Source organism: Gopherus flavomarginatus, chromosome 1 (genome assembly GCF_025201925.1).
Source record: "Gopherus flavomarginatus isolate rGopFla2 chromosome 1, rGopFla2.mat.asm, whole genome shotgun sequence".
NCBI lineage: Eukaryota > Metazoa > Chordata > Testudines > Testudinidae > Gopherus > Gopherus flavomarginatus.
The window spans coordinates 141,854,631-141,879,195 of record NC_066617.1 but is presented as its reverse complement, the minus strand read 5'-3'; the positions used below and the strand labels follow the sequence as shown (position 1 = coordinate 141,879,195).

At 42.3% G+C, this 24,565-nt stretch overlaps 1 protein-coding gene across 2 annotated transcripts in view; it reads right to left on the bottom strand.

The window, feature by feature from the left end:
• Positions 1–24,565, bottom strand: part of CRACR2A (calcium release activated channel regulator 2A) — a 95,236-nt gene that overhangs the window by 16,492 nt on the left and 54,179 nt on the right. For both annotated transcript variants that reach the window (XM_050965312.1, XM_050965322.1), the window contains exons 8-12: positions 15,668–15,855; positions 12,350–12,421; positions 10,583–10,628; positions 9,558–9,649; positions 7,536–7,866 (exon numbers count right to left, since the gene is read on the bottom strand). In XM_050965312.1, the coding sequence (XP_050821269.1) occupies positions 7,536–7,866; positions 9,558–9,649; positions 10,583–10,628; positions 12,350–12,421; positions 15,668–15,855 (729 nt within the window). The remainder of the gene's footprint in view (positions 1–7,535; positions 7,867–9,557; positions 9,650–10,582; positions 10,629–12,349; positions 12,422–15,667; positions 15,856–24,565) is intronic.

The following is a 24,565-nucleotide window of genomic DNA, read 5'->3' as shown; positions in this document are numbered from 1 at the left end:
ATTTCTGCTCTATTTTAGGTACACCTCTACCCCAATATAACACAACCCGATATAGCACGAATTCAGATATAACCTGGTAAAGCAGTGCTCTAGGGGGCGCGGCTGTGCACTCCAGTGGATCAAAACAAGTTCGATATAACGCAGTTTCACCTATAATGCAGTAACCTTTTTTGGCTCCCGAGGACAGATTTATTTCAGGGTAGAGGTTTACCTCATTATTCCAAAAGCCCTTCCCTTGTATTTTCAGCTGCAGTGGTTTAGGGAAAAATGGAGCAGCACCAGTGAGTTTGCAATGGGGGCCAGAACCATCCTGCTGCTCTAGGATAGAGGAGGCTGAAGGGGGAAGGCAAGGTGGGGAGCACAATATTAATTCTGTAGAAAAAGAGGCAGGGTGAATCCCCCTATAATGCAAAGTGAGCCCTCCAACATAAGCACAAGGGTGCTGGGGGCTGGCCCAGATCTTCCAGCAGGTAGCCTGCCTGGTGTTCCCGTCAATGCAAGGTAGAAATCCAGCCCACCAAATATTCTGTACTGCTACGAAGAAAATGGTGAATTGTCCTGGGAAAAAATAGTTGTATTTGTATTAGAGAAAAAGCCCTCCAATGTGCCCCTTAACTGTAAGAAATCCATTCACCGGGATCAACATTTGAAGCAAATATCTAGCTAGCTAGCTATCTTCATGTGTTAGAATAACAGCCATTGTTATCACTGTACTGAGATCTCTTATCGCATCGCTCCCTTATCCTTTTAGATTAAAAACTCAAACTGCATTGCACATTTAGGCTTTTAGCAATATGCACGCTTCTATGTATGTAAGGCAGCTTCTTACATCTGCTGAAAATCACCCTGAGCCTCTATCCTGTTTCCAACAGCAAGTATCATGGTGTGTGTGTGTGTGTAATCTGAGTGCTGGGAAATAACACACACACACACATACACACAGACAGCCGCCCACCCCAGCTTGGACTGGAAGGCCCTAAATTGCAACTCTATTAGGTCATAGCAATAGCTCAGTTAGCAGTTAGCCAGCGTCAAAAATCTTGTCCTCAGTGGACACACATAAATTGGCAGGGTTAACAGCCTGAGAGCATCACTGGGTCTTGGCTCAACCCACTGATTGCCCAGTCAGCCATTTCCCTATGAGATGCATCCGGCCCACTCACAAGGGAACCTACCTTTGTAATCAAACATATGGCTCCAATGCCACGTCCAAACCGAGCATAAAGATGAATACTTATGACAGGACCAAGCCATCCAACAGCTATTGCTAGTGATTCCAGCCATGCAAGCTGCAAAGAAGATGCAGCTGCTAATGCCTCAAGCTGTTTTTTGTTGAGCTCTTGGCTTCAGATGACTCCCTGCTGGATGCCCCCGAAGTCTAACTCTATGCCCTGAAAGGACCGAGCAATCTTCCTGTGGGCAAAATGTCTTCCCCCATCCTAATGTGGGAATCAGTCACTGCTTGGAAGCCTATGATTTGCAGAAAAAAGTTACAAACTCTCCCCAGATTATTAGATCTTGAATTGGAAAGGTACTTTGCCATATGCTATTGGAATATACATTTCTCTTAGGTCTCCAATATGGTCTCAGATTTTTATCTTGATGTTGTCATAAACAGATAGCTAAGGGTTAATGTCTCTTTCACCTGAAGCACCTGACCAGAGGACCAATCAGGAAACCGGATTTTTTCAACTTTGGGTGGAGGGAAGGTTGTGTCTAAGTCTTTGTTTTCTGCCTGCCTGCTTTCTCTGAGCTTTGGAGAAGCAGTTTCTACCTCCTAGTCTTCTGTTTCTAAGTGTAAGGACAAAGAGATCAGATAGTAAGTTCTATGGTTTCTTTTCTTTGGTATTTGCATGAATATAAGTGCTGGAGTGCTTTGATTTGTATTCTTTTTGAATAAGGCTGTTTATTCAATATTCTTTTAAGCAATTGACCCTGTGTTATATCATCTTAATACAGAGAGAACATTTGTATGTATTTTTCTTTCTTTTTATATAAAGCTTTCTTTTAAGACCTGTTGGAGTTTTTCTTTACTTCAGGGAAATTGAGTCTGTACTCACCAGGGAATTGGTGGGAGGAAGAAATCAAGGGGAGATCTGTGTGTTGGATTGCTAGCCTGATTTTGCATTCCCTCTGGGGGAATAGGAAAGTACTTTTTGTTTCCAGGATTGGGAACAGAGAGGGGGAGTCTCTCTGTGTAGTTTCACAGAGCTTGTGTCTGTGTATCTCTCCAGGAGCACCTGGAGGGGGGAAGGGAAAAAGGATTATTTCCCTTTGTTGTGAGACTCAAGGGATTTGGGTCTTGGGGTCCCCAGGGAAGGTTTTTCAGAGGGACCAGAGTGCCCCAAAACACTCTAATTTTTTGGGTGGTGGCAGCAAGTACCAGGTCCAAGCTGGTAACAGGAAACAACATTCAAACCTTGGAAGAACTGAACCTCCTCATACAAATGGAGCAGTTCTTGGATGGTGTTCCTGAAGACATCACACGGTACATACAAGATGGAAATCCCAAAGATATCGCTGAGGCGGGGGAGATTGGAGCCAAATGGATGGAACTGGCAGAAAGCAAGAAAGCTACTGTCAAGGGGAACGATTACCCCAGGGGGCACACAGACCATAAACCCTACAACCCATGACATAACCTTAGTCCCAGATTTGGACCTTAGCGTCCAAAATATGGGGGTTAGCATGAAAACCTCCAAGCTTAGTTACCAGCTTGGACCTGGTACTTGCTGCCACCACCCTGCACTCTGGTCCCTCTGAAAAACCCTCCCTGGGGACCCCAAGACCCAAATCCCTTGAGTCTCACAACAAAGGGAAATAATCCTTTTTCCCTTCCCCCCTCCAGGTGCTCCTGGAGAGATACACAGACACAAGCTCTGTGAAACTACACAGAGAGACTCCCCCTCTCTGTTCCCAATCCTGGAAACAAAAAGTACTTTCCTATTCCCCCAGAGGGAATGCAAAATCAGGCTAGCAATCCAACACACAGATCTCCCCTTGATTTCTTCCTCCCACCAATTCCCTGGTGAGTACAGACTCAATTTCCCTGAAGTAAAGAAAAACTCCAACAGGTCTTAAAAGAAAGCTTTATATAAAAAGAAAGAAAAATACATACAAATGTTCTCTCTGTATTAAGATGATATAACACAGGGTCAATTGCTTAAAAGAATATTGAATAAACAGCCTTATTCAAAAAGAATACAAATCAAAGCACTCCAGCACTTATATTCATGCAAATACCAAAGAAAAGAAACCATAGAACTTACTATCTGATCTCTTTGTCCTTACACTTAGAAACAGAAGACTAGAAGGTAGAAACTGCTTCTCCAAAGCTCAGAGAAAGCAGGCAGGCAGAAAACAAAGACTTAGACACAACCTTCCCTCCACCCAAAGTTGAAAAAATCCGGTTTCCTGATTGGTCCTCTGGTCAGGTGCTTCAGGTGAAAGAGATATTAACCCTTAGCTATCTGTTTATGACAGATGTCATGTGCTATTAATGACCTTCCTACACACAGCACACAACCAAAGTCATGTGTGTCGGTTTTTGGCAGATTTCATAGAAATGTGTGGGGCGGAAGGCATATACACAATGGACTTGATTTCATCTTGTTGGAGCAGAGGGGAGAATTGTACCTAACTGTGCCTGCCTGGCTTGCAGCTCCTTAGATGATTCACCAGAAGGAGTGCAGATGATGGGCTTTTGATTGGGAGCATAGTTTTAATCTCTAACTGAGTCCCCATTAAAGGTTGCCTCAGCACGTCCTTGGGCACCCTAGCTACAACATCCCAGCCAGTGTCACCCGCTTTGAAGATGGGCTGACCAGCTATGGGTCCTTCAGCAATGCGGAGGTTGCTGGCACGTTGCACTGCTTCAGTGCCCTCTCCGAGAAACTTTCCATCTGTGCTCGGGACATGATAACCTGGGAATGAAAAAGACTCATTCATTTCTAGAAGAGAACTGATTTACACAAGCTCTACCACCCTTCTGATAAGGGCTCTCAGAGTTGATTTAGAATGTCAGGTGATTAGGGAAACTTACTACCAGTGACCTGGAGCTCCTTGTACTCAGTGTGGAAAGGGCTGGGACCACAGAACATATCGTCATAACGGTGTTAGACTTCAGGAGAGCAAACGCTAGGGAATTAAAAACACCTAGGTCTCAATGCTCCCCTCCCCAAGGCAGAGTGGAGAACAGAAGGATTTCACTGTTGAACAGGGCAGGGGTGCCCTTAGGGGAGGGCTATATGACTATAAGGTATAATTCTGCCCCCATAACATAGTCACCTCTAGACCGTGCATGGCATTTACACCGAAGATTCACTGTATAGCATAATATGGGATGATCAACTGGAGAAGGAGGGGGACAGCCACTCTTCAAGGTGCGTCCCCCAGGGGACTCCTTGCAACTTACAATGCAGTGGCAGAAGCAATTCCAGAGGGCAGCTGTATGCACAGACAGTAGGCTGAAGGGGCCCTAACTGATGGAACAGCAATGCCCCCAGCCCTGCTGCCAGTGGGAAAAGCCAGAAGGGAAAGGGAGGTAGAGTCCTAGCTCGTGGCTGGCCGCTGCAGTTTAAATGCTTTGACTGTGCCATCTCTGAGGCTATGGAGAGGTCTCCCCAGGGAAGAATGGTAAGTTCCACTGCTTGGGAAATGTAAAGCTAAACTAGAAAAACAAACTTCAGGGCCAGATTGTGGCTGCTCTGAGTGAGTGTGCAAAGGGATAGGGGAAGCACTAAGAGCATCTAACCTGCCCCCCCCCCCAACACCTTATGCTTCACAGGCCGGCACTGGTCACACTCGCAACCTCTAGGCTTCACTCAGTACAGGGACTGCTCACTGCTAGCACCCTGCTTGGGGTGGTAATCACCTCAAAGAGAGCTGGAAGAAGACAGTTTCCTGGGCCCACACCCTCCAAACTTATCAGTGGGCTTGTTTGACTATACAGAGAAACATGTGTTGCAGCCTCTTATGAGATAAAGCAAAGGGCATGCGCCCTGCCCTGAACCATGCTTCCCAGGGAGCCTGCTGGGTGAGGATGCTCTGCGTGACCTCCAGTACTGGGGTTGTAGGGCTATAATGAGACAGTCCTTTACTGGAAGTGAGCTGGGTTAGTATATAAAAAGCACCAGTGGAGCAAAATTCATCCCTGGAGTGCTCATCAATAGCTGTTATTGATATTAGTGGATGCCAATGAACCCATGTGAGGGTAAAAAATTGTGGCACAGATATTCATTCTAGATCCTAGAACTCCCAGCTGAGGTTGGGGTTCCATTGGGCTAGGCACAGTACAAACACTCAGCACGAGGCAGTGCCTGCCCCAAAGATCTTACGCTGTAAATAGACAGGACTGACAAAGCTGTGGGAGGGAAAACAGAATCACAAAGAGGGGAAGTGACTTGCCCTAGAGCCATGGTTCTCATTCCGTGGCCTGTGGGCCACTGGCAGCCCAATCAGCACACAGCTACAGCCTATCCTCAGGGCCGTACAGGTAGTTAGATGCGGCCCACATAACACATTGTGGGCCGCAATGGTAAATAGTTAGGAATCATTGCCCTAGAATCACCCAGCAGGTCAGTCACACAGCTGGAAATAGAACCACAACCCTCTGAGTTCTACCCATGTGGCTGAGCTGCTAGACTGTGCTACTTCTTGAGTAAAATTACTGCCTCTCTCTTCTAAAATACAAAGACTTAAGAGAAATCCTGAGCAATCTCAATATTTTCATTTCCTAGTATCAATTTGTTTAAGAAACCAGCTAACAGATTTTCCAATTGTTATTTAATGTCACTAATAAGCTAATTCTCTGATTTAAGTCTTTATAACATCTCTACCCTGCTATAACGTGACCTGATATAACATGGGTTCGCATATAGTGTGGTAGCAGCGGGGCTCTGGTGGCACTTTAAAGGGTCTGGGTTCCGGCTGCTGCGGGGAGCCTCGGGCCCTTTAAATCACTGCTGGAGCTCTGCTACTGCTACTTCGGGTCTGTGGCAGTGGGACTCCACTGGCGATTTAAACGGCCTGGGGCTCCCTGCGGCCGGAGCCCTGGGCTCTTTAAATCACCGCTGCAGCCCTGCCAACGCTACCCCGATATAATGGTGTTTCACCTATAACGTGGTAGGGATTTTTGGCTCCCCACGACTGCGTTATATCGGGGTAGAGGTGTATGCACTTTATGAGAGCTAACTAGTCCTAGGACATTTTACTGTTAATTAAGTAGCTAGTGAGTTCAGTAACTTTCTTCTGAGAAGAGTCCACTTGATCATAAGTGAAGAAAAGGTCCAGCTGTCCAGACTAAGTAATACCCAGTAATTAGGATTCTTCTCTTTTGAGAAGAGTACAAAGTACCTTGTGACTATATCGCATTAATGATCTAAATAGTTTTGATCAGCTTTCCTTTTTTTTAATGGAAAGGTATTTCTCTATCTAGGTTATACTTTGTAACAAAGTGCGCCAATTATAACAGTTATTATGTAATCATGGCATCATTTTATGATTGTTTTAAAGATGTGCATAGTACCTGTTTCTTCTAGAAGTGCAAGCTATGTAATTAAGACTGGGTATACCTATTTTTCCATACCTTAATCTTTTTAATATATACTTCAGGAATCAAGCAATGGATGACACTTACTAGCTATACTAAAATTATCTAGTAAGCTAAAGGGAGTAAGAATGTGAGTAAGGTTTTTGACTGCAGAGTTGCCCTTTCCTGGATGTTATTTTATAAAGTCTGGACTGTGCACACAATTCAGTTTTCTGATAGGAATATTAATGTGAGAGTAGAGCTAGAAGAAGTTTCCTGAATTTTGATTTTTCAGTGAAAAAAATTGTTCGCATTTTGTCCCAAAAAGGCAGGACACATTTGTCGCATAAAGTTTTGCACACACACACAAAAAAATCCCCATCAGCTATAAAAACTTGTTCCAATCTAATCAAAATTTAAAATGTTGACCAAAAAAAGGACAAATTTGTCACGTACATGGTCACGAAAAGCTTCCTCTTTTTTATCCATCTCTACCCGTTAGTGGATCTTCTAGTCCCATTTCCCAGTATCATCATTAGGTCTTATATTTGGCTCTCGTCTCCACTTTGAACACATCCAGTGAGATTTTTCCATAAACACCTTTAGTACCTTGATTTGATGCTGACCTGATTGTGATCTCATAAAGATGTAAGAAATGGCCTCATGCGATTATACAAAATGTATAATTTAATTCACACAATTGTTCGGTTCCTCACTATCGTAATTCTTGGGTATATTTTCAGCTGATGCCTGGCTTCCCTGTTTTACACCTTCAAAATGAATTTTAGGCACAAATCTGCATTTAGGTACCTTATGCAATCAAGTAGCCAGAGGCCTAAGTAATCAGATTTGCATGAACAAAATCAGTTAGAGGTATCAAAATGTGCATCTAAATTGTATGAGTGGAACTTGTGTCTACAAAAGGGAAGCCAAATGATTGTGGCTTGTGACAGTAATTTATTACATGATACCCTCCACCTCTATTTAAGGTAAGTTGTCCCCTTACATTTGATTGTGTTTCTTTCCCTACTGGCTGCTCCCTGAGAGACAATGGTGTGTGGTCTAAAGATGTCACAATTTGCTTCTCATCCATTTCCTTTTCTGGGGAGACGTTGTCATTTTCTTCTGTCCACTTGCTGTACTGCTTCTCAGCTGGCATCTCAAGAAGCTGGGGTAAGGGATCTTCTTCAATGGAGATTATTCTCTGCAGTTGTTTTGTTTGAGTCATGCCCCCATTAGTACCATGGTCAGATTCTGAAGAAAGATATCCATTCAAACCAATAGAATTCCTCCTCCTCATTAAGTTATTGAAAACATCATCTTCTTCGGAGGACTGGCTAGATAAAGATCAGATATAAGTAGGTTACAAAATAACAGCAGGCCTAATTCTTCTCTTATTTACATTGCTGTAATTCCATCCAGTGGAGTTACTCCTGACTTAAATTAAAGTAACAGGCTGCACAATCAGATCCATTACACTATCTATTATGTAAAGCAGAGTTAGACTGTACAATCAATTGACTTTTGAAAAGTAAGTGAAACATCTATTATATAAGAGTGTTTGTATAAAATCAGTATAATACACATGTATCCCATACAGAAGGTAATATAGCAAATATTAATATTTTGACTGAAAATTCAGAGACGAATAACAGTGGATTTAGGCTCATCCTAAAATGGTGAGAGTAGAATGAACAAAACTTTCCATCTGTGACATAATTCTGGCTTGAACAGTATGGGCCAGATCCTCAACTGCTATAAATCAGCACTGAAATCTATGGAGCTATGCCCGTTTATGCTAGCTGCATGTCCATATTCTTTCAGACTTTTGCTGTGGTCCTTATCCCCAAGGTGACATTCTACTGCTCTTCCCAGGTTTTTTTCTTTGCCGAAAAGAAGCTTGTTAATATGACATGGAGGCCTTAATCCTGTTCCCATTTATTTCGTATTTATGATCACATAATTCAGATTTAAATTCTGCATGGTTTTATGTCTTCTATCTATCCCATGTTCTTATGCATCCCAGGTAGTCGGCTACTATCTGCAGTAAGGGGTGCTGTGGAGGTGCACTCCTCCAGCTGAAGTTCCTGAAGATATCATGCCACATTAATGCTGATCTAAGTAACACCAGGTACTGGACTGGCTTCTGCTGTTCCGACAATCTACCCATGCCCAAGCAGCACGGTCAGTGTATTAACTGTAGCTGAAGATCTGACCCTAGATTTCTAATTTTTTAAAAAGAGCTCTGTAACTGGGTTGTCTAGGCAGCCTGTCAGGGGATGACTCCGCTACTGCAGGTCCCTGATGATTGTGTCACCCCTCTCAGAGCTGGTGCCATGGTGCCTTCACCACCCCAGCTAAGGCACACTGGAGTCCTACCATTTCCAGTATGTTAGATGACAAAACAAAAAGTGACAAACAACAGTGAATTAAAAATCAGGTGCATCTGAAGATTTGTTAGCAGGACGCTACCCTTCTGCTCCAGGCTTGTCTTTGCATGTGCCTAGTCCCTTCATGCCCATCTTCCTGGGCCTAGTCATCCTATCCCCCACATGGTTTATCCACTTAGCAAGCTGCCTTATGCTCTTGACTACAGCCAGACTTGCCTTGTTGAGAGAAGTTGCAGAGCTCTGCTCTCCTTCCTGGTCAGTCCTCAACTGGACTAGATGTCCTTCTTTTAACTCACCTCTCCACACCTGACATTGGCCACAGACACAGAAAGGTAGGGTCAGCTGGATCACAGGCTCTCCTTAATCCTTTTGTAGCCAGTGTGTATTCTATCTACCTCATTAAGCTGCGTGTTGCCAGTGTGGGTCCTATCTGCCCTCATCACAGATACTCAGACGACATACTAATCGGCACCTTAGAGATCGATGCAATATCAATATTACACTTACAATTCCAAGCTTTAGTGGTTTCAAGAACAATCATGGTGAAATAAGCATTCTAAGCATCCAATAAGCACATCTTTTGTGCACTTTCCCTATAATTGTCAAACATATGCCAAATAGCAAAATTAAGTCCTTACCTCTTAAGTGATGCCTTTCCTTCTACATATTTGCCAATGATAGATCCTGTTCTTTGTTTCCAGTTGGCTTTTGGAGCATTTGTTTTACTTTTCTGGAGAAATATATTATTTATTTTATTAATTTACTCTTACTATTCATTATGGTTAATAAAACAGTCTATTTGTTGCTAGTGTTTAGACAATACAGTGATGAGAGCGACAGAAAGTAATTGATGGATTAGCAGAGAGGCAAATATTTCAAAATTTTGAGTGATAAATAAAAACATGGAAAATCCAGATTCTACAATAATTAATCTTCCTTATAGACCCAGTGGGCCAGACCATAAGCCAGTGTAAATCAGCAGAGTGCCACTGAAATAAATGAAACCAACAGAGCTATGCTGATTATACCAGCTGACAATCTGACTCAGCGTCACTCCTTCTTGTAGAGAAAGGAAACACAGATCACCTCTGCAAATGATTAGACATCATAATTCTGAATTATCTTTAGTACAGAAAAGGAAGCCATGATATCTCTCAGGTCCTGGGGACCTAGTCTCCTGCTGCAGGATACAAAGTCAATGGGATTGACTTGTATCCATTGGCAGGAGGATAGGACTCTTAGAATGCAATTATCTTTGTTCAGTACTCAGATACTGCACTGATGTATAAATGTTTAAAGAGATGACTATTGATTGGATAGATAAACACTTGAATTTTAATTGTTCCATTTGAAGATTATCTCATTCCCTCTTATTGTCTCCTTAGCTTTTTACAAGCTAGGTTCATTAGTATTCATTCCCTTCCCCCAAAATTGCTTGAGTTTTAGTAACCTAACAATTTGGCTTCCAGTGGCTTTTAGTTTTATTTAATAAGTACCTTTTGTTGCCATAAATCTTGCTTTTTAACCGGGAAGATGGCAGGTGTGGGAGGGAAGAGAATGACACAAGAATCTCTTCCCCCCCTTCGACATTCTGGTCCCCATATTTTAGACCATTCTGATCTCTGTTTGATAACTACTGAGTTATAAAATGGTATTTGTGTACCTGTAAAAACATGTCTCGTTCGTCTCTGAGATGTTTGTTCCTTTCTCTGTAAGGAAAGGAAACAAGTAAAAGAACCAGCAAACTATGGTAGAAATTTAGCATCTTTACTTTAATGTCTTTAATATATTTTTACATTGATATTTCTCCAAAGAATCATAGAAATGATAAGTCAACTAGTCTGGTCCTCTGCACTCAGGCAGGATTAAGTATTATCTAGACCATCCCTGTTTGTCTAACCTGTTCTTAAAAACCTCTAAAGCTGGAGATTCCACAACCTCCCCTCTCCTGAATTCTTTTTTCCCTTAGACTTGCTTCCCACTAGCTCTTACCTACCAAGTCTCTGCGTCTGATCAAATCTGCCTTCTTGAAGTGCATTATCTTTATTCTGCTGTTTTCATCTTTGACTTTAACTCATCTATATTATCATAAGGCCAGATCCCCAGCTGGTGTAATTCAGTGGGGACTACACTAATTTAGACCATCTGGTTCTCAATCTACAAATGTCAAAGCAAAAGCTTCTAACGTGGAAAAAATACCCATGAACAATATTTCTTCATTTACTCTAAATCAAGGGGTTTCAAACTTTTCCATAGTTCAGATCTTAATAGAGAGCTTGTTTGGGGCACGCCCTCCCAACCACAGCGGCATAGACCTTTCGCAACCATGTAACATCCCTGTGACAACTACCATGATTGCTCATGTAGAAGAGCAGTTTTAAGAAAATAACAAATGTGTTCAGCTTCTCTTAATGCGATTTAGCTGCTGGAAATAATGGAGAAGAGGCACGCCATGTGATAAGCCAGCTGTCTGCAGATCTAAGCCTCACCCACTCTGGATGGTACTCTGTCACTTTCTCATGGTGGATGGGTCACACAAAGACATTAATGGCTCTACTATTGCCGTGGTTCACAGAAAGACCCAGGTCAGCTAGCCAAAGCTCCAGCAGGCTCATCCACCTCTATCTGTGACCCAAACACCAATGGAGGGGGACAGAGTGCTGCTGTACATTGGCAAATGCACTGCAAACCAACAGTGGGTCTCAGGCTACGATTTGGGAGCCTCTGATGTAATTGAACATGAGTCCATCTGAAATATTTTTAAATGTACATTGGATGAAAGTCTGTTGCTCAAATGCACATATAATTAGCTCATATAAATTGAATAATCTAGTAACAAAAATGAGGTGATAATATTTATATTAGATACTATTTCACATTACAAAGGAATTAAACAGTACCCCAAACTAGCTTCAAATGCTGGCATTATACTAATATAAAAATGTTAGGCAGAAAATCAGCCATATATATTATATATATATTTAAACTAACAGTCTCTATTCTGAATGAACTACACTTGGTGCAGCAATGAAAGGCAAAAGGAGCTTTAAGCCGCCTTTGAATCGCCTGTATCCAAGGCCTGGCCCACTACAAAGTCAGGGCAGCCTCACAGCTGTTTTGATCTGCCCTTGGCTGAAACAGCCTCCTAGATATTATTCCATAGCACAGAACAGCCACAGTGCAGCATGCTCTGACAAAACCCCTGTCTTTCCTTGACAATCCCCCTATGGTGGGGGGCAGGGAGCTCTGACAGGACAGATGCTGTAAGAATATTCCACTCTCTCTAGGACACTGAGGAATTTCTATATGCTGGGATTAATCCCAAAATGACATTTCTGTTGGTTTGGGGTCATAGTTTATGAGCTTTAAAATAAACACACAGTTTTATAATGATAATGCAAGAAATCCTGCAAATGATAGTGTGTGTTACCTTAAGAAATCCAGCTGCTTAAGGAGTCCTGACTTCTCTCGCTGTAAAGTTTCTGTCACCCTGTATACCTCCCTATAACAGAAGGAAACAAAGAAATATCTGTCATGGACATTTTAACATAGTGGTTATAGGCTGCTTCCTACGACCCTTAGAGAATGCCACTTTAGGCTCAGTTTTGAAGTCCTTACTCTGGCCAAACTGTCACTAACGTCAACGGAGCTCAGCCACAGTAAGGACTGCATGATCAGGTTAGTCTAACTTTTTTTTTGTTAGGTTGGATTCTACCAGTAGTAACTAACAACCAAGGAGTTAGAAGGAGATTTTCCTTTTTAAGATTTTCATCCAGTCAGTTGACTACACGGTGATGTTGGAGCTGGCGTCTTTCAGATAAGACTTAAAATTAAGGCCCTAATTGCTTGTGGTCATTAAAGATCCCATGAAACTTTTCACAAGGCTAGAGGGGTTAGCCTTCCTATGCTGGCCAAGTTTCAATACAGGTAATGACATTTGGCTAACCCAGTTTTCCCTTATTGGATATATTATTCCTCTCCATTTCCTGACCTAAACTGTTGTGCAGCATTAAACACATGGAGATCCTCAGATGACATAAATCAGTATAACCCCACTGATTTCAATGGTGCTACATGGATTTACACCAGTTGAGGGCTTGGTCCATGTTGTTCTCTGCTTTTTAATGGTGTGTGAAGTGCTACCTGTGGGTGCCCTGAATAGTAGATCAGTTTTTAACAGCTCAGTTGTGCCTTATAGTCTCTGGCCTGCCCTGGAGGCAGTGCTGAGCCACACCATTGCAGGGAGAGCTGAGCATGATCGACTGCTAATTCCATAAAGTATTTTGGAACAGAAAGTACTTTACAAATTTAAAATCATCATCATCGTTCAGTAGTTTGACCACAAGTATGGAGAACAGCTGAGATACCACCGACCAATTTCCTGCCGGTTTCCTCACTTCCTTTGGAATCAGCCTGCAACTGATTGCAACACTGCCTTTGCTCTGTAGCTCACAAGTGAGCCCCTTCAAAGAGGAAATGGTCTTGGGGTGGAGGGAGAGGGAGATAGAAAGGGGAGAAGTACTGCCATTGTTCACTTCAAAACTATAAATGAAACATACAAATGTAAAAATGAGGCAGCATGAAAAACTCAGAGCTATGCCCTCAGCCGACAAAAGTCAGCTGAGGATTTGGCCCTTGTGTTTGAAATGGGCTTGGTTCTGGGTGGCTATAGTCAAAGGAATATTCCTCATATGTTCAAAACAGATAAAATTAGCAATAGCTATGCAGAGTTTGGGCCAATGGCCTTCTGAAGAGAGGAAGCATTATTTAGTCCAAGATGATGCATCTCCTTGAGAGGTGCTGAGTTCTCCAGTTCCCGGCACCAAGTTACATATCTGCAGCTGAAATGATTGGATTTCGGGGAGAAATAGTCATGAAACTTTTGCTAATTCTGAATCCAATTCAGGTTAGCAATGTGCACACTTTCTCTGATTGTTTTTCATGAATATTAGTGAGAGGTAAGACTCATTAGGAATAAATGCTCATGGAAAGAGAATTTGAGGCCTGTAGCTGGCCTTCATTTAGGGCCAGATTTTCAAGTGCTCAGGATCTGCAGTTGGGACCAGACTTTCAAAAAAGTACTCAGCACCCAGCTGCTCCTACTGTGACACTTAGGGTGTTTTAGGTACCCGTATGGAAGCTAAACTCTTGAAAATCTGGCCCTAGTGGTAAAAATCTGAACCCTTCTGAAAATTCCAGCATTAAGGTATAATTACTCCACCGCAGAGGGACAACACAAGACTTGTGTTTCACTTCAGTCCAATTTCCATCCCCTAAATATTTGGTCTGGCTGGAAAATGTTTTTCCCTGCAGAAAATTTTGAGTTTTATGCAAAAAATTGAAATCCAAAATATTTCAGCTGAAAAGAGAAATTCTGAAATACTGCCACAATATCTCCTGGGAACTGCAGTTCCAGTGCCTCATTCTTTCATTTTCCTCTATAGGCTGTGCTCTCTGGTTGGACTAAATTTTGCACGTTCCACCATGGTCTCCTCTCTTGATTAGGGAAGGTGGTGCATCATGGTAGTCCTATAGCCATGATGAATCATGAGAAATGTAATATGACCAAAAAATCCAACCAATAGAGGAGAATGGTCTCCTGAAGCAGACAAACTATAGTTCCCATGGGGAACCAAAAGGCATTTCTCAATTATATTTCAGCGGGGATATTTTGGTTTTCAGCCAAAAAAATACTTTTTGGCTTTCAGGTCTTCTGGTTTGTTTTACTGAAAAACTGAACTTTGTTTCAGAAAGCAGGCACTTTTCATGACAATTCTGCTTAATTGAAAAAGCCAATTTTCTGTTGAAAAATAGTTTCAGTGGAATTTTTTTCACCAGCTCTAATAAATATTCCTTTAAATGGACTTAAGTGTTGTACAGGCCTTGTTCTGCTCCTCTGGAGTCAAGAAAATCAAGAAACAAATGACAGTTTTGCCCACCTCTTCTTGTGCAGCTGGCATAGTTCAGGATCTGGTTCACTATGTTGTGGTGTGGTGTGCAATACTATTAACGTTGTCTATTTTAGTACATAGCACTAAGAATTTACTTCCTTAAAGCAAAATACAGGAAATATTTAAATAAACATGGTACAAAAAGTGGAAATGATTCTCTACCATTTTTTGTAGTCACTATATGTAGCTGGTGAAAAGAGTGAGTTCAAAACAGGTATAAAACTTTTGGCGTTTCGGTAGTGCTCTTACAATTCTCAATCACTGTTGGATGTCTGGCATTCAAAGCATTCTCATAAAAGCTCAACTGAACTGGTCGGGGCATCTCATCTGTATGGTCAACTTAAGAATATCCAAGGCCATATTGTATGGTTAGCTAAAGTCAAGCTCGTTCTTATGATGACTAATACAAATGATATAAAAACACACTGAAGTCAAACTTGACAGTATGTCAGTTGACCCCCAGCAACTGGGAAGCAACAGCCCACAACAGTGCAAGGTGGCAGCAGAGTTGTCATTAACCACTTTGAAGCAAGGTATATTAACACCTTATGTGAAAAATGTAAACGAGGTAAAGCAGGGATACAACAGCCTGCTATGGCTATGGACAATCTTGTTTGTCCCATATGTAACCAAGTTTGTAGTTCTTGCATTAGTCTGACCTCGCATACTACTCCATCAGCATCACATGCATTTTGGACAGGTGTTAAAGTCCCTCCACAAGGTGCTGTGCATGTGGAGAATCAGGCTTGCTGTCACTTCAAGCAAGCATACTGGAGCCACAGGCAGCTGTCACTTACATTTCTTTTTCTTCATGTAGTCTTGAAGCCTCTTCCTGGAGCGTCTGCAATTGTTGCTGGGCGACTATTAACTCCTGAGACGTTCGTTCCAGTTCCTGCAGCAGCTCTTGGTTTGTTAGCTTCAGCTTGGTGTTCTCCACTTTAGTCTCTTGTTTGTCATTGTGGAGTTCCTTACACTGACCCTCCAGCTAGAGGTGGTGGGAGGGGAAGAAAAGGGAAAAAAAAATGCCTCTGACTCACTGAGCTATTTTAGCTTGGCGTCAAGAAGGCTTTTAAATTTTAAAACCTAAATGAACCCATTTAAAATTATACTCATTCTCCAAAGTGGAGGCAACAAAAGAATGCACTGAATTTGATAAGAAGGTAACAGTAGCTCCTAGTGTGTATAAATGAGTCGCACAATGGTTCAACCTGCTACTGCCTGGATGAAACAGCAATGGTAAAGTAGGTTCGGAGAGTCAGGGTAGCAACTTTGTTTGGTCCATGGTTTTTTGAATGCAGCATGTATTTATTTTATGTTAGGAGATGGGACCTGTTACTTAATACATGTAATATCTACTTAGCAATATTGAGGGCTAGATTGTCAGTGTGCTCAGTAAGCTCTGACTGCAGCTGATGGGGGTTGGAAAAGGTTTGAAGAGGGTGATTATTGGACTTGTTCTATGCTGACCTTGGCCCTGCCTTAGTTTTTAGAACCACCTCAGAGGTGCTCTAAACCTGTTACTGCTTTTTCTCACCCCCTACACTAGGGCTTGAGGGGTTAGAATTACAGCTGACTACGCCAGCTCTTCACCACTGGGGACTCCCTCACACCAGGAGAATTCCCATCTGGGTTGATCTGGTCAATTTACGGCCCTTTTGTGCTGGTCCAGTGGTGCAAAAGGCCCCTAGTGTGGGAGAGCATCTAACTGTGGCAGCAGAGGAGGAGAAAGATGTTGGGAAAAGGGAAAATGAACTAAAATTATAGACAGCAAATTCCATCCAGAAATACATAAACGCTCTTCTTGTCTTGTGTTGTTAGCAAACAAGTTTTTTAAAGGACATCAAGTGCATTGTAAGCTTTAAAGTGATACTAGATCAATCTTTGAGACAGACACACAGAGAACGAAAGGACTGGAACACAAATTCTGTATGTCTCTGAATTTTTGTGCTCTTGGAAGACAGAGACTGACAGCTCCTGGGACAGAGTGGGCAGCTTTACCTACACAGCTCTGCCAATTAGTGCTAAATGATAATTGATTTTCCAGTTCCGTGGCTAAACCAAAAAAATCCAGAAATATTTGTTTCTATAGAATGAAACAATTCGCTTTCTGGATTTTTCTTTTCCTGGCTGAAATCTGCTGAATTTGACTTAAATTTAAGACCAGTTTTAGTTGACCTAAGACTATTTGTCCAGAAAATTTTGCCCAATTCATCTACCAACTTGTACCTCAGCCTGGAACACTTCTATTGTTCCAACCATGGGTCCCTGCTGAGTGTAAACAACTAGGCCAGGGTTTCTTCAGATGGCTCACAAACAATTCACCAGGAGTATCTATTACCTGACCATTGAAAGTTGAGCTACATTGTTTAGTTTTGATCACACAAGTTACAAGGCATTGTTTTCTCTCCCTGGGTGAATGAGGGAAACTTTTATAACTAAGCAAAGGCTTGAAGCTTTTGATACATTGGTACAGTAAATAGTGACATATTTTATAAATGCTTATAGACATATGCTAAAAGTCTAAATACTAAGATGTGTGAACTTGAGTGCCTGGTGTTAAATGAGGATTTTGATATAATAGGCATTACAGAAACTTGGTGGAATGCTGATAATCAGTGGGACATGGTAATACCAGGTGTGATAAAGTTCCTCCTCTACCTTGGGGAGTCCTGCACTTATTGGCTAGCCTCAGAGATCTTCCTGTGTTGGATCAGGAGTTGGGAGGTTTTGGGGGGGAACCCAGGCCTTCCCTTTACCTTGGGTTCCAGCCCAGGGTCCTGTGGACTGCAGCTGTCTAGAGTGCCTTCTGGAACAGTTACACGACAGCTACAAATCCCAGGGCTACTTCTCCATGGCCTCCTCCCAACCTTTGTCCTCACTACAGGACCTTCCTCCTGATGTCTGTTAATGCTTGTACTCCTCAGTCCTCCAGAAGCACGTCCTCTCACTCCCAGCTCCTTCCACACACCTCACTAACTGGAGTGAGAGCCTTTTGTCCTGATTAGCTTTAATTAATTCTAGTAACTTCCCAATTGGCTCCAGGTGTCCTAATTAGCCTGCCTGCCTTAATTAGTTCTAGAACATTCCTGAGGGTTCTGGAATAGTCCCTGTTACCTTACCCAGGGAAAAGGGATCTACTTAACCTGGAGCTAATGTATCTACCTTTGACCACTCTCTTGTAGCCATCTGGCCTGACCCTGTCACACAGGGCACACAGTATATAAGAATGACAGAGTACGTTGCACTAGTGGTGGAGAGGCACTATATGTGAAAGAAATAATATAGTCAAATATAGTAAAAATCTTAAATGAACCAAACTGTACCACAGAATCTCTATGAATAGAAGTTCCATGCTCAGATAAAAAACTATAGCAGTAGGAATAAACTACTGATCACCTGACCAGGATGGTGACTGTGAAATGCTCAGGGAGATTAGAGTGGCTACTAAAACAGAAAACCCAGTAATAATGGGGGATTTCAGCTATCCACAGATTGACTGGGTACATGTTATCTCAGGACAGGATGCAGAGAGAAATTTCTAGATGCCATTAATAACTGCTTCTTGGAGTAGCTAACTTGGAACTCCCAAGGGGAGAGGCAAGTCTTGATTTAGTCCTAAGTGGCGCAAAGGATCTGATCCAAAAGGTGAATATTGCTGAACTGCTTAGTAATAGCAGCTATAATATCATTAAATTTAACATTCTTGTTGGGGAGAAATGTCAGAGAAATCCATCACATGAGCATTTAACTTCAAAAATGGGAACTAAACAAAGTGAGGAAAGTCGTTAAATGGAAATTAAAAGGAATAGTCACAAGAGTGAAATGCCTGCAGCCTGCATGGAAACTATTTTTAAACATCATAATAAGGGCTAAAACTAAATATATGACAGTCCCTCCCCTGCAGTAAGAAGACAAAAAAAAAAATGCCTCCGTAGCTAAACAGAGTAAAAGAGGAGGTTAGAGATAAAAAGACCTCCTTTAAAAAGTAGATGTAATATCCTGCTGAGGAAAATAGAAAGGAGCATAAACTCTGGCAAAGTCAAGTGTAAAAGTTTAATTAGGCAGGCCAAAAAAGAATTTGAAGAATCACTAGCAAAAGCCACAAAAACTAAAGAGCAAAAGTTTTTGAAACACATCAGAAGCAGGAAACAATCAGTGGGGTCACTGAACAACTGAGGTGTTAAAGAAGCACTGAAGGAAGACAAGCCTATTGCAGAAAAGCTAAATGAATTCTTTGCATCGGTCTTCACTCAGAGTATGTGAAGGAGATTCTCCCACCATTTTTTTAGGTGACAAATCTGAGGAACTGTCTCAGATTGAGGTGTTAATAGAAGTAGTTTTGGAATAAATTGACAAATTAAACAGTACTAAGTCACCAGGACCAGATGGTATTCACCCAAGAGTTCTGAAGGAACTCAAATATGAAACTGCAAAACTACTAATTGTAGTATGTAACGTATCACTTAAATTAGCCTGCGCACCAGATGACTGGAGGATAGCTTATATAATGTTGATTTTTTACAAAAGGCTCCAGATGCTCTCCTGGCAATTATAGACTGGTAAGCCTAACTTCAGTACCAATTGAATCTATAGTAATGAACAGAAATATCCGACACATAGATGAAAACAATATGTTGGGGAAGAGCCAGCACAGCTTCTGTAAGGGAAAATATGCCTCACCAATCTATTAGAATTCTCAGAGAGGTCAACAAGTATGTGGACAAGAGTGATCCGGTTGATGCAGTTTGCCTAGATTTTCAGAAAGCCTTGGACAAGGTCCCTCACCAAAGGCTCTTAAGTAAAGTAAGCAGTCATAGGATAAGAGGGAAGGTCCTCTCCTGGACCAGTAACTGGTTAAAAGATAGGAAACAAAGGGTAGGGATAAATGACAGTTTCACAATGGAAAGAGATAAATAGTGGGGTATCCCAAGAATCTTTACTGGGACTAGTGCTGCTCAATATATTCATAAAGGATCTGAAAAGGGGGGTAAATAGTGAGGTGGCAAAGTTTGCAGACAATGCTAAATTATTCAAAATAGCTAAGCCTAAAGCTGACTGTGAAGAGTTACAAGGGGATTTCACTAAACTGAGTGAGCAACAAAATGGCAGATGATATTCAGAGTTAATAAGTGCAAAATAATGCACATTGGAAAAAAATAATCCCAAATATACATATCAAACAATGAGTTCTAAATTAGTTGTTACCACACAGGAAAGAGATCTTGGAGTCATTGTGGATAGTTCTCTGAAAACATCTGCTGATTATGCAGTGCCAGTGAGAAATAGCTAATAGAATGTTAGGAACCATGAGTAAAGAAGTATATAATAAAATAGAAAATATCATAATGGCACTACATAAATCCAAGGTATATTAGAATTGGAAAAGGCAACAAAAATTATTAGGGGTATGGAATGGCTTCCAGGTGAGGAGAGATTAAAAAGACTTGGACTACTGAACTTAGAAAAGACATGACTAAGGGGGTTATGACAGACATTTATAAAATGATGACTGGTATGGAGAAAGTGAATAAAGAAGTGTTATTTACCCCTTCATATAACACAAGGACCAAGGGTCACCTAATGAATCACAGAAATCTAGGACAGGACTAAGTATTATCTAGGCCTGTGGACTGGATCCATATTTAGTTTGTGATCCACTATAACTTCCAGATCCCTTTCTGCAGTACTCCTTCCTAAACAGTCATTTCCCATTTTGTATTTATGCAATTGATAATTTCTTCCTAAGTGTAGTAGTTTGCATTTGTCTTATTGAATTTCATCCTATTTATTTCACACCATGTCTCCTGTTTGTCAAGATCATTCAGAATTCTAATTCTGTCTTCCAATGTGCTTGTAACCCCACTCAGCTTGGTATAGTCTGAATGTTGTAAGAGTACTCCCTTTGTCATTTAAATAATTGATACTGATATTAATAAGACCCAGGACAGATCCCTACAGGAACCCACTTGATATGCTTTTTGAGGCAATCGTGAACCATTGATAACTACTCTCCAAGTACTTGTTTCCAGCCAGTTATGAACCCACTTTTAGTAGATTCATCTAGGCTGTATTTCTCTAATTTGTTTATAGGAAGGTCATGTGAGACAGTGTCAAAGTAGAAATAGCAATTAATAGGCAGCAGATTTAAAACGAACAGCAGCAAGTACATCTTCACACAACACACAGTCAACTGTGAAACTTATTGCCAGGTGATGTTATGAAGGCCAAAAATATAACAGGGCTCACAAAAAAATTAGATAAGTTCCTGGAGGATAGGTCCATCAATGGGTATTAGTCAAGATGGTCAGAGATACAACCACATGCTCTGAGTACCCCTAAACCTCTTGCACTGTTCTGTTCATTCCCTCTGAAGCACCTGGCACTACCAACTTTTGGAAGACAATACTGGGCTAGATGGACCATTGGTCTGACCCAGTATGGCCAGTCTTGTGTTCTTATGTTCTCTCAGGGAGAGGAGCAGTTTTGGCAGAGTTAGCAGAATAGCATGATATAGGAATTTTAGAAATGCTCATACCCTTTCTTTCCTGACACAGGTCCATTTCCACCTAGAAAAATTAGGCTTGTGTAAAAGGTATTATCTGGGTGAACAGCTGAAATTTATTTCCCTCCCTTCATATTCCCACCAAGTAATTGCACATGTGGTCCTATTTGTGGATGGTGCAGTCAGATCCTTGCCTTAATTAATTTCTTCTTTACCAGAGCTCTGGTGAGAAGTTAAAGGAACACCATTATCTTTCTATGGTGCATAGTGCTCTGTCCCATTCAAAATGCATCAAGAACCTGGATTTTCAGAAGTACTGAGCACTCACAGCTCCCACTGAAGTCAACAGCAACTCAGTTACTGTGAAAAATCAGGACCAAATACATTTCATTTGCTGGTTTGTCTTTTTCTGTTAGGGATACAGAACAGGGTATCTCTGCACTGTCAGTAATAAAATAATTGCATTTGCCTCTGAGCATGCAGTCCTGACTGTGGAGTGTCTGCTTGTCTGATTGTATTACTGGCTTTCTGCCAGGTGCTCAGATATTACAAGGCTGGGGACTGTGCAGCTATATAAATAGAATAGTTAGGGTTTTGGCATATGATTTTGGGTAGCCTGGCCCACAGCAGTGTCCTGTCCCACGTAAAATGTAACATTTCCAGTGCACATAGACTATCAGGGTTGAGAGGGACCTCAGGAGGTCATCTAGTCCAACTCCCTGCTCAAAGCAGGACCAATCCCCAGACAGATTTTTACCCCAGTTCTCTAAAGGGCCCCCTCAAGGATTGAGCTCACAACTCTGGGTTTAGCAGGCCAATGCTCAAACTACTGAGCTATCCCTCTTAGCACATGCACAAGAGTGCAAGTTTCAGATTTGCTTTCCATGAGATTCGTGCAAGTAAAGCAAGACTGTGTGACTGTTCACATCCCTGCACGGAAGGCAAGCACAAGGCCTATTCACCACGTCAATCAGAGGTGGCTTTACCAAGGGTATATGGATTCAACTGCACCCACAGGAATGATGAAACCCAGAGGCCAAACCCGAGTGGCGCTGTGACCTCATGTGCCAGGTCACAATGCCTGGAGTGGGGAGCTGGGCCCAGCCCTGCGAGACAGGAGCCACTGCTGTGGAGTGAAAGTGGAGCAGGCAGGGGGTGGGGAGAAAGCTCACTCTCTAGCCCCTCTTCCTCCCCGCCCCAGCATTCCTGCCACACTGGGCCAGGATTAGGAATCCAGTGCCAGGGCAAATGGTGCTGCTGAGAGTGATCAGTGCTCTGCTTGACTACGGTAGAGTGCACCCATTGAACTGGGAGGTTACATCTGTCCCTGACTGAAATCCCATGAAAGTGGGACTGGGTGAATTTCACCCAAAGAGCAAACCGGAAAGAGACATGAGCACAGCCCAAGCAAACTCACTGGCACATTCGCATGAATACTCACGGACAATGTTTTGCCATATTCACTCAGCTCTGCTTGTGAATTGAATCACAATCGGAATTGGCTCCTGTCTCATCAGAGGAAAGGCTACACACAGTGGTTCTCAACCTATTCACCAGTGTGGGCTGCCCTCCCACTTTTTACTGGCCACAAGGGTGAGTGATGAGGGAGAGGGGGCAGAGAGGGGTGAGTGGGGCAGGGGCCTTGTGGGGAAGAGGTGGTGCAGGAGTGGGGTCTCGGGGAAGGGGAATTGCGAGGGTCAGGGGCTCAAGAGAATGGGCAGCACAAGGGTGGGGCCTCAGGGAGAAGAGGCCATGTGAGGAAGGGATCTCAGTGAGAAGAGGCAGCATGAGGGCGGGGGCTCAGGGAGAGGGAGTGGTGTGGGGGGTGGTGCGTACGGGGAAGGGGCAGTGCAGGGGCAGTGTCTTTAAGGGAAGGAGTGGCCTGGGGGAAGAGGCCCCAGTTTGGGCTCCGGTAGCCCCCTACACTTTTAGGAAGCTTCTGTTGCTCCTGACTCTAAGTATATAAGAGCTATCATACTGGGTCTGTCCGTGGTCCACTTTACCCAGTGTCCTGTCTCTAACAGTGGCCTGTACTGGAGCTTCAGGGACAGCATACAGAACAAACCAATTATGAAGTGATCCACCCATCTTCCACTCCCTGCTTCTGGTGGTGAGAGGTTTAGAGTCATAACAAACAGGGTTATATTGTTAACCATCTTGGCGAATTCTATCCTCCATGAACTTATCCAGTCCTTTTTCGAAGCCAGGTATACTTTTGGCCCTCATAAGGCAATAAGTTCCACGGTTTAGTTATGCATTGTGTGAAAAACACATCTCACAAACTGCTTTGCACCATTTCAGAGACACAAAAGAGGGGTAAACCCACTATAACTGGCTGGTTAAACAGGGGCTTTGACTGCTTTGCATTACCAGAGCAGCAAAAAGAAGCCAGAATTCATCAGTGAATCTGGTCTAGAAACTTACTTTTTTAAAACTGAAATGTTAAAATTTGCAGAATATTGGAGAATGTGGAAAAAATTGCTGAAAGACTCCAAAATTGTGGAGTCCAAGGTCCCCCCCCCCACACCAGTAGTGGTCTCCCATCCTCGATGTTAAGGTACTTTTTTTTCTTTCAGGAGACAACATAAATAAGGCTGTGGTGCGGTGTTTAATGCCTGTTTTGCTTCAGTCTTTACATTGTGACCAGACAAGGGAGAAGGAACAACAAAAGGACAGGAACGCAAGCGAAACCAGGGAAAGAACAGGTTAAAGAATATTCAGATGAGTTAGATGTATTCAATTCAGCAGGGCCCAAAGACATATACCCCAGGACACCTAAGGAACTAGCTGAAGCATCTTGGAACAGTTAACGATGATTTTTGAGAACTCATGAAGGATTTGTGAGTCTCAGAGGACTGAAGAAGGACAAACATAGTACTTGTCTTTAAAAAGGGGAACAAAGAGGACCTGGGGAATTATGAACCAGTCTGCCTAACTTCGATACCTGAAATGATACTGGAACAAATTATTAAACAATCAATCTGTAACCACCTAGAGGATAACAGATAATATGTAATAGCCAACATGAATTTGTTATGAACAAATCATGCCAAAATCAACCTAATTTCCTTCTTTGACAGCGTTATTGGTCTAGTGGATGGGGGTGGGAAGCTGTAGACATGATATATCTTGATTTTAGTAAGGCTTTTGACACAGTTGCACATGACAGTCTCATAAGCAAACTAGTGCTTGA